The sequence below is a fragment of the Perna viridis genome, chromosome 10 (assembly GCF_037379345.1).
Source record: "Perna viridis isolate PV_CMFRI_1.1 ecotype Kerala chromosome 10, ASM3737934v1, whole genome shotgun sequence".
Taxonomy (NCBI): Eukaryota; Metazoa; Mollusca; class Bivalvia; order Mytilida; family Mytilidae; genus Perna; species Perna viridis.
In genome coordinates, this window is record NC_142454.1 from 34,310,237 (window position 1) to 34,327,599 (window position 17,363).

The 17,363-nt window shown below is 31.9% G+C and overlaps 1 protein-coding gene across 1 annotated transcript; it reads left to right on the plus strand.

Annotated features, from left to right (window-relative positions):
* Nucleotides 1-4,131: 4,131 nt before the first annotated feature.
* LOC148605534 (uncharacterized) lies at nucleotides 4,132-16,861 on the plus strand. Its single transcript, XM_088547592.1, has 6 exons — nucleotides 4,132-4,137; nucleotides 5,612-5,623; nucleotides 5,917-6,050; nucleotides 6,762-6,892; nucleotides 7,697-7,852; nucleotides 15,720-16,861. The coding sequence occupies exons 1-6, from the start codon at nucleotides 4,132-4,134 to the stop codon at nucleotides 16,040-16,042; spliced, it is 762 nt and encodes a 253-aa protein (XP_088403718.1). The 3' UTR covers nucleotides 16,043-16,861.
* Nucleotides 16,862-17,363: the final 502 nt, after the last annotated feature.

Sequence of the window (17,363 nt, forward strand, 5' to 3'; positions counted from 1 at the left end):
TTTTTGTATCGCGCTAGAACTCTGACAAATAGGCTTCTGGAACAGGGTTATGTTGCTACAAGATTGAAGTCATCACTACAGAAGTTTTATGGTCATCATCATGAATTGGTGGATCGTTATGGTGTATCCATCAGCACCATGAAAACTGATTTATTCAACGGGTCATAGTTTTCCTTTCCTCGTTTGTCTACCCCGGACTTGACTTTTTATGAGCAACTCGGCGGGTGTTTCTAGAAAAGCAGAGGACACTTACCCTACCGGTGCACCTGGGCCATGCTCCCAGTTTTTAGTGGAGTCCGAGTTGCTCATTTACTTTTGTTACTTTGTATGTATGATTTTAGTTACTTTATGTTCTTTGTTATGAATGCCTGTTTTCCATGTCTGGTCTTTGTCCCTGGATTACATTCTTTTGATTACCGCTATAACCTTGGTTCCCTTGATTATTCTTACAAAGCTATACTAATTTGTAATGTATTTGTGTTGTGCATTACTGAAAAAATTGTCATGTTTTCTGGAACTGTTTTATTGTTGGTATCACATAGATTTACTTTTGCCAATATATCACAGACTACCTTTAGAATATGTTGTTATTGTCTGCAATCTCTGTTTTTGTATCAGTCTTAGCTGTTATCGGTAATTTCATGTACAATAATAAACAGCATCATACATGGGCCAGGACCTTTTACAGGATGTTGGCATCAGCTGTTTTTTTTTAAATAGGAAAATAAGGACACATACAATTTGACAGTATAAATTACTTAAAACATTCCTAGTACACATGATTACCTTAAAGCAATATATATTTAATATTGTACACCATTTTTATAACAATTGAAACAAAATTTTTTATGGTATAACTGTAGTTCCTATTGAATTTGAACACTTTATTGTGTAGTGTTTTGGAATTGTTTTATTTTTATAATAGTTTCATATCATTTCCTTCATACTGCTTTTTATCATTATCTATTGTATATTGCATTTTCTTTATTGTATATCTTTACATGTACATGTAATGATGCAAATTTTCATGCATTTTTAGTGATACTATGTATTTATTGAAATATCTTGTTTTATAAGAATTATGATTGCATTTGTATGTAACTTTTATGCCAAAGAACTTTTTTGCACCAAATAAATCTTATAATTGTGCCAAAAATAGTATTTTATTTGTGCCAAAAATTGAATAACTCTTTGGTGCCAATTTCACAAGCAAAAAGATAATTCATTATACATTGAAATAATTTTTATTTAGACAGAATGTTAATGGCATCCTCTATATGTAGATGCTCTGGAGCATGAATGGCTCCAAATCTTTCTGTTGTGAGTGACATAAAAATGAAAGTGAAAATTATTCTTTGAACTTTTGATGCAAATGCAATGCTTGTGTTATAGGAAGTCTTTCACTTTCCCATTACTCATGAAAAATCACCATAACAAGTACATACAGCTCCATACCTCATACAAACTAACATGCACTCACAATATGCGAAGACTTCAGTAACTGTCTTTGTAAGAATCATGCAAAATCTGAAAAATGTGATACACCTCAAAAAAGGCTACATATTTTTATAATTGAGTTGTTTTATGGGTCTATACTATGAAATGTGTAATTATTCATTCAAATCTGCCCGCTCTTAGGAGATAATCAACATTGAAAATCCAATAGATTCTATTGTATTTGGTTGTCATCTACAGAGTTATCTCCCTTAGATATTTTACCCTTGGATGCCAACTGGTTTCGCATTTTCTGGTAGTGTTTGATTATTTTTCTCAGTTTTAAAATGTTTACCAACTCATAATGCCCTGCTTGTAGTATTTTCTTTGGTTTATAACATTTTATTGTACCATCACAAACATCACATGCATTTTGCTCACCTATGGATGAAACAAAGAATTCTCCCATGGCTAAAAAATGAAGAATCTTGTCTAAACCCATCATTTTAGTTGCATCAAGACCTTCCCTCTAATGTGTACATTTTAACATGTTCTCCCCTTTAAAGCATCAACACAAATTACTCCTTCTTTCAGTTTTTTATACTTTCCTTTCCGATATGCTTATTACATTTAAATATTTCTGCCTTTGTTTGTGTTGATAGATTTGAATTGTACTTGCACTGATCAAAACAAGCACTTTATATTTTGGGTTCTTAAGATCAAAGGTTAAAGTCACTTTTTCTTACAAATACATTCAATACAAAAAAAATCTGCTACTGAAGTTGATTTGAAAAAAAGCTTAGAGCATTAGTGATTAAACTTTTAACGATATAATATCAGGAGGTCAAAGGCCGGAGCCATTTAAATTAAACTAGATTTTGCAGGGACTTTTTTAGCGCTACTTTTGTTCAAATTAAATCTAATTAAGTTTGAGATATTTAGATATTTATGTATATATATATATATATATTTTTTTTTAAGCCACTTCTGCTTTCAGATTGTCAATAATTTAATCTCAAAAGAACTTGTAAAGAATTGAACTTCGTTGCATTCCAGCTTAGTCCCAGCTCCATATGCCTGATAAATTATACTTTTTACTTTATTATACTATTTTCCATTGAGCATAATACATACAGCTTATGACACAATAAACATGTAACACGACACAAACTAAAAACATGGTACAATTAAGAGTCTCCTGACCTCAGTTCTAATGACCGTTTAATAAAGGACTCTAGGTTTTTAAAAAAAATATTTTTTCTATGTTTGAAATGTTTAAATCCTTGGTTTGATATTGTGTTGAATTCGGGATTATCAGCCAAAAATCCGTTCAAAAACTGAGTTCGAACCAAACTGTTATTATCATAGTTCCATTTATTGTCTACTCCAGAACAATACCTCAGGTCCTTTGGACTCTTTTTATATCGACCAAATTTAAGTTCCAGGTTGTGATCTTAGAAATTAGTTTTGGAGACTCGAAATCGCAAAAAGACAAAAACTTTTTTAGGCTATTATACAAAAATAATTTATTTTGATCATTTAGATTATCAATATGATCCTGATAAATTATCTCATAATAACTTGTCAGGGCAAGCTTTAAATTATTTTTAGACATTTTACTTCTCGGATGTTTTTGACGTGACATTTTATTATTCAGACCATTAGGTATAGTATCTTTAACATATACATGCCATTTATAGATGTTTTCATGAGTCCCACTGTTGCGTAAGATTCCTTAAACAAAGTATACCAGTTCATTATTATGCACATGAAAATGAACAAAAGCCTAGTGTCCGTAAAATAATAAATTTTAGGCGAAGATTGGTTGTTGTTTTTTGTTTTTTTGTTTTTGTTTTTATTTTTTGTTTGTTTTTGTTTGTTTTTGCTTTTTTAATATATTGTATAACTTCTTAAAATCTTTATCTGTGAACAACAATATCAATGGTCTAGAGAATATTTAATTTTTGCTGTTGCAGGGGAATGGTAGGAAGAGAGCATACTTTTCGACGGATTAAGGGTTAGTACTATGATCGAGTGGAATAGGGACTGTATACATTATAATTATTATCGTCATACCATAATCATTGAGTTTACATGGTATTAGCTATGCTTACACTTAAAATGTAACCCCGTCACACCATAATCATTGAGTTTACTTGGTATTAGCTAAGCTTACACTTAAAGTGTAACCCTAAACCAAATGTTACTTACATATCAAGGTGATTAATCAGGTTGTTCGCGAACGAACATCAAATACAAATAGTTGTTATGTAACAATAAAGGTAAAATAATAGTTATAGCCTCATCGAAGCTAAGAACGTACGAACGCTTTTATTTAACTCATAAAACATGGTAGCCTTTTCGTATAAAATTATGTTTCTTAGACATTAGCATTTACATGGCTTAACAGTTCCTGAATACCCAGTCATTCAGTATATACATGTACATGTAGAACAGAGTATATAACGTGACCAGAAGTCCTTATCTATTTGTTATTTATTTGTTATTTATTGTGCACTTCTTTCTCTCTTTTAAATGACATGATTAAAGTTTAAGATTTTATTCATATTCCGAAGTGATTATGGAACTTATACAGTCCACAAAAATTAGCTCGTATTATGGTATCATGCTTTCGTCCTTACAATAATTAAAGTATTAGAGTTATTGATATTGTACCATAAGGAGCCATACCACAAAATGAAGGTTTGGAGTTTTTTTGTAACTTGAGCTGTTTTTTTTTTGGGGGGGGGGGGAATTAAGAGGTCGTTTTTTATTAAAGGTCCAAACGGGACCAGAAGTACACAAGTTGGAATATATTTAATTTAGATCTTTATGAACAAGGTATTATACCACTAAAGGAAGGCTGGGATGAATTTTTGTTGGTGGTTGGTGTGACTTAGATCAATGTAAAAAGGATCAGTGCGATTCAGTTCAAATTTTATTTTGCGTCAAGCATTTAATAGCAATACAAAGTCCGAGCTGTATCAAGCTCGAATGGTGTGTCCGTACTTGCTCCAACTGTCCAGGATCCTACCGTTGCGGTCGTATCAAGCTGTGCAGCATTTTAATCCATTTTATTTACATCTATTGATTTTTACAACGGATGAAGTCTATCACAAACAACTTATTATTTACCTACCTGGATGTACCCGTAACATTTGCTTTATGATTGCACTTTGTGTGTCATCCTAGACATTACCCTGTTTTTATTTATGAATTCTCCATTATGTTAAAGATTGATCCATTGTACAAACATAGCTCATTTTTGCACAAGTGCACCGGGTCATTAAAGTTTAAAACATGTGGCTTTCCAAAGTCCAAATCCCGACCCCAATTAACTAATCCCCAATAAAGAATACTACTTAGTATAATCTCATTAATAATTTAGTACTCTCGATTTGAAGACACAAAGTCATGAATTATAAGTAAAACTATTACCCAGATGAAATTTCACTTAACTTCGGTATTAATTAAGTAATCGGATATTTGGCAAGGCTATCTCTGTGAATTAACTCTGAAGAACTTTCACAGATACTTAAACAAGAAATTACACTTATATAATGTTCCTAATAGTTTTTTATCGATAATATATTTAAAACAAATCAATGTATACGTAACTTCGGTTATTCATACATTTCCAATCCGAAAAGTCATGTCCTAATGTGTGATTTGACAATTGACAAAAAGATTAATAGATCTAATACCTCTTCTTTGTAGCTCATCTTATCTTTAGTGAGTTAGTACATTATTCTGATATACCGACAATAATTTTGTAGAAAAGGACATTAAATTAAGAAGTAAATGACAGCAGAAAAAATATCAAAATGATAGTCAGTGCTCTATCATAATATTTTTGTTAATTAGTTGTCATTGTACTAATTAAATCTGCAAAAAGAATCACGTGCACATCCAATTAACTTGTACAATTAATGCTGGATGACATTGAATAACAACCTTTTGTAATTAGGTTAACTTTTTAATTCAATTTCTCACTTAATGCCAATTGTTGGAATAAAGTTTAATCCGCAATTAGCTTTAATTCTGGAAAAGAAATAGATTATATAATAATACCTAAAGTTATGCTGGAAAACCAGTAAATATTTTGAGTAGAAATGTTTCATGTGTAACTGTCGTGGTATGAAGATCTACTATCTGATATGTTTATTATTCTGGATAGATACTACTGATGGTAAGTTCTTTTTACATGGTGTTTTTTTATAATCAGTAGATTGGAGGTTATTATTTTTTCTTTAATCTGAGAAATATATGCATTTTGTTTGAAAATATTTTCTTTTATTCGCCGACTAGGATAGACATACATGTACAATATTTTACCAATGCAAAGAGTATAATAAGGTTTCCAGGAATACATTCATTCTTCCCTACTATTTCTATCATGTAATCATTACTTCCAAATATCAATGCATTTGACTTATGTTATTATTTATAAAGTTTCTCAGAATCATCAAAATAATTTAAAAGCGTGTTTCACTTTTTAACGGTCGAAGATCTGGAACTTCCGGTAGAGCTGAAACGGAAGAAGAAAACTATAATTTGATCGCATATACAGAAAAAGGAACTATACAGTCGCCGGATTATCCGAAATTTTATACTTCGTAAGTTCTCATTTAATCAACGATTTCCTTTTTTTCTTTTTTGGTCGAAAATCCGGAAGCCGAACTGGCGGTAGTTCACAATCCGTAACCATATCAAACCAGTTTTCATTAGTTGCGAACAAAGAGAAGTTGATCATACAGTCCCCAAACTATCCGGACTTCTACTATGCGTAAGTTAAGTTAATCATACAGACCCTCACTATCCGAATCTCTACTGTGTGAAAGTCAAGTTACTCATACAAACCCAAGCTACCCGCACTTCTACTATGTCGAAGTTAAGTTACTCATACAAACCCCAAGCTACCCGCACTTCTACTATGTCGAAGTCAAGTACTAATACAAATCCCTAGCTACTCGTACTTCTACTTTGTATAAATCAAGTTACTCATTAAGTCCCCAATTCATGCAAACTACAAGGACTTTCACCATGGGTAAGTCAGGCGTAGAGATTCACTGATACTGTTGTGCTTTTGGTGCTATTGCAGTATTTTAAATTACGTTTTAGAAATTGAATTTTTTTTTCATTATGAAATTTTATCAAAAAAGAAGTTAAATACGAAAATACAAAATGAAGAAGATTTCTTATACGTTACTAAATAAGACAAGTTCAAGATCATTTTGGTCTTCTAAAATCCCTTCAGGTGTTTTACTGGTTTGAGATATCTTTTAAGATTATGCACAAACTTTGAACAGCATTTTTAACTATTTCAGCTCATACAAAATCGAGTGGAACATAAAAGCGAACAAATCCTTCAACAAAGCAGTGGTCAAATTGAGATTCATTGATTTTCATTTCCCCACTACATTTACCTGCTATGAAGACCATATCAATGTTATGGATGGTCAGTATTATTTTACATTTAGATTCAACGATTCATGATTTTAAAAATTGTTTGAAAATCAACGTAGAAGGGAAATTCATGACGGCAAATTACACCGAGACCAAGCTTAGAGTAATCTATTTTCAGAACATGCAACATGCATTTCTCACAATGGTTTAATGTCTAATGACCCTTCCGAAACCTGTATGGTAAATTCAGAACAAGGGGAAATACAACAGGAGATCTGGAGCCTGAAGTAAGGAAGAAATGAACACATATAAGACCCACAGATAGTTAACAAAGTTGTACAAAATCAAAACATCAGACAGACAAGTAATTACGAAATCTACAAGAACAAAAAGACAAAAGAACACAACAGGCATAATGATCAGAAATGTTTATGAGATCTCAACCTTCTTTCTGAGACAAATGCATGAAACAAAAAGACACAGAAAATAAACAAAATCCTTTAGACATCAACGAGTTTTATGACGGACTTCTTCATAGTGTGACGGCTGGTATATAAAGCTTTTTCATTTTGAATGTTTTTATTTCATATATCTCTTTGATAACGTTAAATAAATCTAAGTTACAGATCTGCAAGTAGACAGAAAACAGCAAGAAAAACTTCAATAGTTTACACGAAATTACATTACATTGTTTTTACTTAACTACTGTACGCTAAATATGGACATTTGGGACTTAAACGAGTGCGGAAAATAGATATTTCATTTTCATTTTGATAACTATTGTTTTAAGGAAATGATCTTTTAGAGTAGAAAGAGTTAGTAAATTGAGAAATTGTTATGTTAAATCTTATTCCAGGTCCTTCCATCTTGTATTCCACAGTAAAAACATTCTGTGGCGATACTACACCGGATGTTGTTACCCTGTCAGGTGATTCTGCTTCAGTTTATTTTTATACCAACAGTTTCGACAACGACTACAGAGGTTTTAAGATGGAGTATTGGGCAGAGGAAGGTATGTCTCGGGCTGTCCTGTTAAAAACGCAGAATAACTTAAAAACTGATATTTTTTTTTGTTATATTTTCATAAAAGTATTGAAAAGATCAGGACATTTATAACATGATGTCTCAGAATGTTTTAAATGACGTCCCACAATATTTTACGGAAGTTACAAGCGGTTTATCCTTTCGATCTAAACGATTATATCATGGTAATTAGAAACATATCAAATATTTTCGATATAGTTTCTAAACTAATGCGCAACAACAGTTCCCATCAATGCAGATTAAATGGCAATAAACGGAAACATTGCAATAACAACACTACGATTTCAAATCTGATTACAATATAAAAAAAAACAATTCTTTACCAAGTTATGTTCAATACCAGTCACTATATTACACACCATTTTAGAGGAATGTAATAAAATTTCGTTCAGCAGTCCAAAATATGAAACTTTAAACATTACAAATGCTTACTGTTACTCCAACTGATCGTCTTGAAAATCACAGAAAAGCATTTTCTAAAAATTAGATATATTAATAAATGTTTTGGTTTTATCAACATTGCTGCAGCTGGTAATTTGAAAGATCATGCAGCTGAGGAAACTATCCCTGCTTTTGTTTTTTTTCTCCTGCTGATAAAGCTGCAAATAATATTACTGTTATTTGACGTAATTCTACTAAATTGAATTACGATTTCACCAACATTCCAATTGACTAAATTTTCAGAAAGTGAAATTGTGAACAAACACAACTCTCTTTACAAGCTGAGCCTAGTAGCATGAAAGTTTCTACTATGTACTGGCTTCCCAAACTTCACAAATCATCCTACAAATATAGATTTATTTCCTCTTCAAGTCATTGATGAACAAGCAGACTTTCTATTTTACTTACAAGTGCGATCGGTACTATACATTTTTGTAACAATGCTATTGAAAGTAGGGGAATAAACTATTTTGTGAGTTTTAAAAACCTGCTTGAAGTTCTTGTAAATTTACATGCCCATGTGGGATCTTCAAATCTGTTCAAAGTTTTGATTTTTCTACCCTATACACAACACTTCCACATAATCTTATAAAACAAAAATTCGCATATCTTATCAAATGGTCCTTTGATAAATCGGGATGGGAATATCTTTGTTCGAATTCTTTTAGATCCTTTTTAGTAACGAAAAGCATAAAAACTTCGTTAAATGGAAATCTTCTGATATGCTTACAACACTCCAACTCCTGTTAGGCAACACTTTGCTCGCTTTGGTCATACTGTTTATCATCGAGTTACTGGAGACAAACTGTGCACACACCACTCATTGCAGACCTCTCTCTGTACTATTTTATGGCTGTTTATGGGTAGGATAAATAGAAACCCTTCCAAACAGCATTTGCTAGAAAAAATAATAATAACTCCTTTAGATACTTGGATGATTTTCCCCTACTTTTAGATGGTGACGTACCCTTGTTCCCAAGCTGGTGAATGCAGATAGTGTACGTTTCATTTGTATCTACATCGAATATTGCGCCGATACCAAGCTCAAGTTCTTCTAAAAATTTGTTAAAAGAACAGTTTCTTCTTCTGGTGATGTCTGTGTGGCAGTATGATGACAGTAAAATTTAACCGGCGTCGTTTCCAATTGAAATTTGAACGCCAGTTTCCGTTTTTTTCGTCGGTATCACTTATGCGCTTGAATTTTCACAATTATCTTCTTATCAGTAAAACGCTCGAAAGATCTGTAAACAAATTACGTCATTTTGCACGCTGTTTTGTTTATATAAACATTAAAAGGAACGAAGTTGAATATTCCGACAACACGGAACAACAATTTGTACTGAAAAACGACAGAAAACCACAGTACTGAAAAATGACCGAAATTTACAGTACCGAAAGTTCACTGAAATTTTCAGTACTGAAAATTGACTAAAATTTACAGTACTGTAAAATGACAAAAAATCAAAGTACTGTAAAATGACAAAAATGTAAGTACTGAAATTACCGAAAGAAATTCCTTACTGAAATGTTATTCGAAAGAAAAGTACTGATTTTATATCGGCATTAAAAGTACATAAAATCTATAGTTAAATTCCTGGTAATGTATGGTGTATGACGAGAATGGATATGGCGAATAGGTAAAAGGGACAACCCCACCGTGATGAAAAATGTCAACTCAAGGCCAACCATGGGTCTTCATTGAAGGACGGAGAAACACTCACACCACAGTGTACGCTGCAGCTGGTCCGAAAACAACATTATGTTTACATATCACAATTGGTTAGATTCGCTCGTATTTGTAACAATGTTTAGGATTTTAACGAAAAAAAATCTTTATGTAACCGAGAAATTACAACAGCAAGGCTTTCGATAATACAAGCACGTCAAAACATTTCCTTTCTTTTCAACCGTTACAAGGACATGTATCCTTATATAAGTTAATTCGTAAGGGTTATAGTTACGGAATCGTTGTCAAATTGTTAAAGATACCATACTAACATTGATTCGCTCATAGGGTATTTACATAGAAACTAACACATTATATTTAAGCAGTTTTCGACATGACACTGGTTGTTGTTGGGATCCAAATTTCGTGGTTTACTAAACCCACGAAAACCCCGAAAATTGGTACGCCACGAACAATAATACTTTCACAGTATTATGAAAAAAATCTATCAGATACATTCCGTTTTGTTTGTTTCCCTTACTTGTTGAAGCTTCGATAAATCTTTCTTGTGCATATTGTAGTGTTGATGCCATTGTCGAATAGTTAATGTGCCTTTGTCTAATACAGGTACAGCGAAATAGTTACTCATGTAACATAAAAAAATAAACTAAAGGTGAAAACGAAACAAGACATACTTAGGCCAGAAATTCCTGACTGGGACAGGCGCAAAAAAGCAAAATGCGGCGGGGTGAAAGTAATTTGGTGTGATCACAACCCTCTCCTTTAAAGGAGACACAAAAAAATCATTTTATAAACGTTTATATTTATAAAAAAAAAACTATATAGTATGTTAGATACAAGTGTAACAAACGTTTTCTCACCAGGTTAGCGCTAAAGTTAAAATGATTTGTTTTTGTTTTCACGACGACCTAATTAAGATGTATAAATGAAAACCGGAAGTAACGCTCAATTACCATATATGGAAGTGCTACGTCATTGGTTCTCAATCTCCATTTGGGTACATTGAAAATGTGTAAACGAGCCCGAAAAAAAATATTAAGTCTTCGGAAATGGCTTGTCTATATCATGCAGAGTGGTCCACTGATCTGTGTATAGATGCAATGATTGTGTTAAAGAAGTTCTTGTTTTCTGTCAGATTTACATTTTCGTTAGGCATACATCCCCACGTGGTAAATACACAACTACTTTGCACACTTTCAGAACTTGAACTGGAAGGTACAACTAAAATAGTGACACTCTGTTTATTGTTTTTCTTTGCTGCTGGGTTATATCAATAAACAAGCCCGGTAAACTTAATTATGACCAAGAAATATTTTATCTTTACATGGTTTGGCGACCCATGACGCAGGTGTATGACTTCGATAATAATTGAAATTTAATTAAATCTCTTTTGTCTTGTGGATTTTGAAATAAAACAATTTACATGGAGAATTTGACACAAGACACAGTATATAATAGATGACCCGAGGTGAGTTTTAGGGAGCTTTTCATGTAGGAACAAATTTTTTTAAGGTCATTTGTATTTTAGCAATAAATATTTAGTACACGAGGAAGCCTCAGCACGAAACCTTTATGGGTTATCAAAAAAAATTATCAAAAACCTATAAAAAAATTAACATGTTCGTATTATCCTCTGTACTTGTAGGGACTTCATATTGCACTCTCTGCTACACTTTCCGTAAAAAAAGGGGAGGAATCAATATTTTCATTGAAGATCGTGATCGGAACTGTTTAAATCTTAGAATATGATTTTAATTTACTTTAATTTATGTAAAAAGTTCAATCTTACATGACAGAACAGAATGAAACATGCCTATGTAATCTTCGAACAGAAGTGGTGTCGTCTCACTGTGGATAGTCTAGTCTTCATACATGCATGTAATAGTTAGATATTTCTGACATTGTTTGTCATTTTCTTCTCGAAGTGGTTTAACCTTATACACCTGTAAGTATATGTTCGCTGGCAAACCAAACCTTTCAATATTTTTACTCTCAGTTGTAGAAATTATGTAAAAAATACAGAAGCATGCATTTTAGCCACTTGATCTATTAATTGAGAAGCAATGACGTAACACGGTCACGTGACAACATGGCTAATTAAAATTCGTATGGCTGGGTCATCGTTGATTTTGATTCAGTTTATCGTCAGTTAAACGACTTAAAACATGATGTGACTACAAGGGGCGTTTTGATGATATATTTTAGATAAATTAAATGAAATAAACTAAAAATTGAGAATGTAAATTGTGTCACGCCTCCTTTAAAATCTGGCCACTGTGGAAAATATTACAAAACACACCTAAAAATCAGTTCAAATAGAGTACCTTGTTACAACGGAACTGAAGAAACTCAATATAAATTACACAAATGTACAAACTAAAGACTAGGTCTAGATCAGTTGAAACTTACATAAGATTATGTCCCCAACGTATGTAAAATCAATCCTAATTCTTCCCAAGCAGGGTTGATTATAACGGTACGTCATAAGACATACAACAAGGGCACGAACCATGTCATGCCAAAAAACTGCTTTTATATATAGTATTTCAATTTCTATGTAAAGACCCTATGAGAGAATGAATGTTAATACCAAGAAATGTCTATATGCCTTCGTCTAATAGTCTATATGACTTTGTCTAATAGTTTATATGCCTTTGTCTAATAGTCTATATGCCTTTGTCTAATAGTTTATATGCCTTCGTCTAATAGTCTATATGCCTTTGTCTAATAGTTTATATGCCTTCGTCTAATAGTCTATATGCCTTTGTCTAATAGTTTATATGCCTTCGTCTAATAGTCTATATGCCTTTGTCTAATAGTTTATATGACTTTGTCTAATAGTCTATATGCCTTTGTCTAATAGTCTATATGACTTTGTCTAATAGTCTATATGCCTTTGTCTAATAGTCTATATGACTTTGTCTAATAGTTTATATGCCTTTGTCTAATAGTCTATATCCCTTTGTCTAATAGTTTATATGCCTTTGTCTAATAGTTTATATCCCTTTGTCTAATAGTCTATATGACTGTGTCTAATAGTCTATATCCCTTTGTCTAATAGTTTATATGCCTTCGTCTAATAGTCTATATGACTTTGTCTAATAGTCTATATGCCTTCGTCTAATAGTCTATATGACTTTGTCTAATAGTCTATATGCCTTCGTCTAATAGTCTATATGCCTTTGTCTAATAGTCTATATGACTTTGTCTAATAGTCTATATGCCTTTGTCTAATAGTTTATATGCCTTTGTCTAATAGTCTATATGCCTTTGTCTAATAGTCTATATGCCTTTGTCTAATAGTCTATATGCCTTTGTCTAATAGTCTATATGCCTTCGTCTAATAGTCTATATGACTTTGTCTAATAGTCTATATGCCTTCGTCTAATAGTCTATATGACTTTGTCTAATAGTTTATATGCCTTTGTCTAATAGTCTATATGCCTTTGTCTAATAGTTTATATGCCTTTGTCTAATAGTTTATATGACTTTGTCTAATAGTCTATATGCCTTTGTCTAATAGTTTATATGCCTTTGTCTAATAGTCTATATGCCTTCGTCTAATAGTCTATATGACTTTGTCTAATAGTCTATATGCCTTCGTCTAATAGTCTATATGACTTTGTCTAATAGTTTATATGCCTTTGTCTAATAGTCTATATGCCTTTGTCTAATAGTTTATATGCCTTCGTCTAATAGTCTATATGACTTTGTCTAATAGTCTATATGCCTTTGTCTAATAGTCTATATGCCTTCGTCTAATAGTCTATATGCCTTTGTCTAATAGTTTATATGCCTTCGTCTAATAGTCTATATGCCTTTGTCTAATAGTTTATATGACTTCGTCTAATAGTCTATATGCCTTTGTCTAATAGTTTATATGCCTTTGTCTAATAGTCTATATGCCTTTGTCTAATAGTTTATATGCCTTTGTCTAATAGTTTATATGCCTTTGTCTAATAGTCTATATGACTTTGTCTAATAGTCTATATGCCTTTGTCTAATAGTCTATATGCCTTTGTCTAATAGTTTATATGACTTTGTCTAATAGTCTATATGCCTTTGTCTAATAGTTTATATGACTTTGTCTAATAGTCTATATGCCTTTGTCTAATAGTTTATATGCCTTTGTCTAATAGTCTATATGACTTCGTCTAATAGTCTATATGCCTTTGTCTAATAGTCTATATGCCTTCGTCTAATAGTCTATATGACTTTGTCTAATAGTCTATATGCCTTCGTCTAATAGTCTATATGACTTTGTCTAATAGTTTATATGCCTTTGTCTAATAGTCTATATGCCTTTGTCTAATAGTTTATATGCCTTTGTCTAATAGTTTATATGCCTTTGTCTAATAGTCTATATGACTGTGTCTAATAGTCTATATCCCTTTGTCTAATAGTTTATATGCCTTCGTCTAATAGTCTATATGCCTTTGTCTAATAGTCTATATGCCTTTGTCTAATAGTTTATATGCCTTTGTCTAATAGTCTATATGACTTTGTCTAATAGTCTATATGCCTTCGTCTAATAGTCTATATGCCTTTGTCTAATAGTCTATATGACTTTGTCTAATAGTCTATATGCCTTTGTCTAATAGTTTATATGCCTTTGTCTAATAGTCTATATGACTTCGTCTAATAGTCTATATGCCTTTGTCTAATAGTTTATATGACTTTGTCTAATAGTCTATATGCCTTTGTCTAATAGTTTATATGACTTTGTCTAATAGTCTATATGCCTTTGTCTAATAGTTTATATGCCTTTGTCTAATAGTCTATATGACTTCGTCTAATAGTCTATATGCCTTTGTCTAATAGTCTATATGCCTTCGTCTAATAGTCTATATGACTTTGTCTAATAGTTTATATGCCTTTGTCTAATAGTCTATATGCCTTTGTCTAATAGTTTATATGCCTTTGTCTAATAGTTTATATGCCTTTGTCTAATAGTCTATATGACTGTGTCTAATAGTCTATATCCCTTTGTCTAATAGTTTATATGCCTTCGTCTAATAGTCTATATGCCTTTGTCTAATAGTCTATATGCCTTTGTCTAATAGTCTATATGACTTTGTCTAATAGTGCCTTTGTCTAATAGTCTATATGCCTTTGTCTAATAGTCTATATGACTTTGTCTAATAGTCTATATGCCTTTGTCTAATAGTTTATATGACTTTGTCTAATAGTCTATATGCCTTTGTCTAATAGTTTATATGCCTTTGTCTAATAGTCTATATGACTTCGTCTAATAGTCTATATGCCTTTGTCTAATAGTCTATATGACTTCGTCTAATAGTTTATATGCCTTTGTCTAATAGTCTATATGCCTTTGTCTAATAGTCTATATGACTTTGTCTAATAGTCTATATGCCTTTGTCTAATAGTCTATATGACTTTGTCTAATAGTGCCTTTGTCTAATAGTCTATATGACTTTGTCTAATAGTCTATATGCCTTTGTCTAATAGTTTATATGCCTTTGTCTAATAGTCTATATGACTTTGTCCTCCGTCTAATAGTTTGTATATCTTCGTCTAATAGTCTATTTGCAAATGTCTTATAGTTTATTTGCTTTTGTCTAATAAGATAGCGCACAAAATACTAAATTGATAAAAAAAAAAAACACACACACACACACATATATATACATTTATTGTTACTTATGAAATTAGTTTTTTTTTGTAAATTCTCGTTTTCTCTTTTCAGATGTTGACCCGTATGGACCGATAGAATATAACATTGTCAACTATGTGCTAATTGTGTTCAGTGTGGCCATAATTTTTATCGGTGTACTAGCATTTATATATTTAGTTATTCGAGATTGCTCTAAGAAGACACCTGTGTATTGTTATAACAACATCCAGCCATACCACAAACCTTTGAAGAAGAAATATTCTATCATATACGAAAAGTATTTTAATAGCTCTAATAAAAATCGGCATGACAAATTGGCGCTTCCACCGATCACGGAGTCCGTTTTCACAACGAAAGATGATATTGACCGAATATCAGTACCTAATCGTAATTGAATTTTGTGAGTTTACAGACAGTTATGTGACATCGAAATATTCAATCGATTTGTAAGAAGGAAAAGTATTACTCGACCATGCCAATAACCTATGCCTGTAATTTATTAGAAATGCAATATACCTGCAATGTAATTACAAAACATACGACTGTGCAGATAAAATACTTGTGTGGTATATGTATATTTAGATTATTAAGTAATTTGGATCACGTGGCCAACTCTGTAGTTTCTCTCCTCTCCTGGCCTCACTGCCTTGCATGACCAAGTTGACTATCGCATGAATATGCCATTTGTTGTAATCACTTGTTATACGTAATGACATAATTGAAAAAATACTATAATTTGAACCTTGTAGTGCGGTTAACTTCTTGAAAACACTCTGTGAATAGACTTATTGCTAAATGTGAGCCACGAAAACCTATTTCGGTATTTACCATTAGCAGGTGTGTGAAAGACACCATAACTATGGTTTATATACCATACTACAAAATTTGCCATCTACATATAGCAGTAAAAAGTCGGAAACTAAATAAAACTAAATAAAACAGTTGCACCTATTGAATTCGGTCGGTGCAGACATTTATCGACCAGAAAAAATATATTGACTTTCGATGTCGTTCTTTGTCAATTAAAGGATGAGGGTACGTAAGACGCTGTAGGGCCTACTTAAGAAATGAAATTATCTCCCTTTAATAAACACAAGATTGTTCCATTTTTTTAAAAATTAAAACTATTTATTTCATCTTCTTTTTTAACAAAATCAAACGAGAAAATTTATTTTGTTTATAAAAGAAATAAACAAAGCTGTATGCCTATTCAATTAGCATATGTTGAATAAAGTAAAATACAATTACACTTTAGTGCTGTGTTTTACGCAATCTGTTAGACATTAATCGTAACAAGATTTACAGGAAAACCTGGTCATAGAGGCATACAAGTATTTCTCTTCTAGTGTTGATCTGTTGTGTGTGTATTTTCATCAATCAAACACAATATGTTACCATATCGTACATGTAATATTAATATTTTATAGTTTGGGTTCTAGAATCAGCAAGAAAAATGTTTTATGTAGTATTTTCTGTCTGCGCATGAATTAATCTTTGAAGCTTCAAATTGAGAAGGCATATATATTAATTTATCTTCAGTGCCCGATGTAACAATTAGTTGGGTAGTTTCGAATTGCTGCAGTCGTGCACTTAGCCCTGTAATTTTTACGTTTTAGAAAGCTTTAGGCAATTAATCATTTTTGTCTCTCCTTCCGTAAAATATCGTTTTACGTTTTACTTGAATCAAACTTGTATAACATTATATATATGACTCTA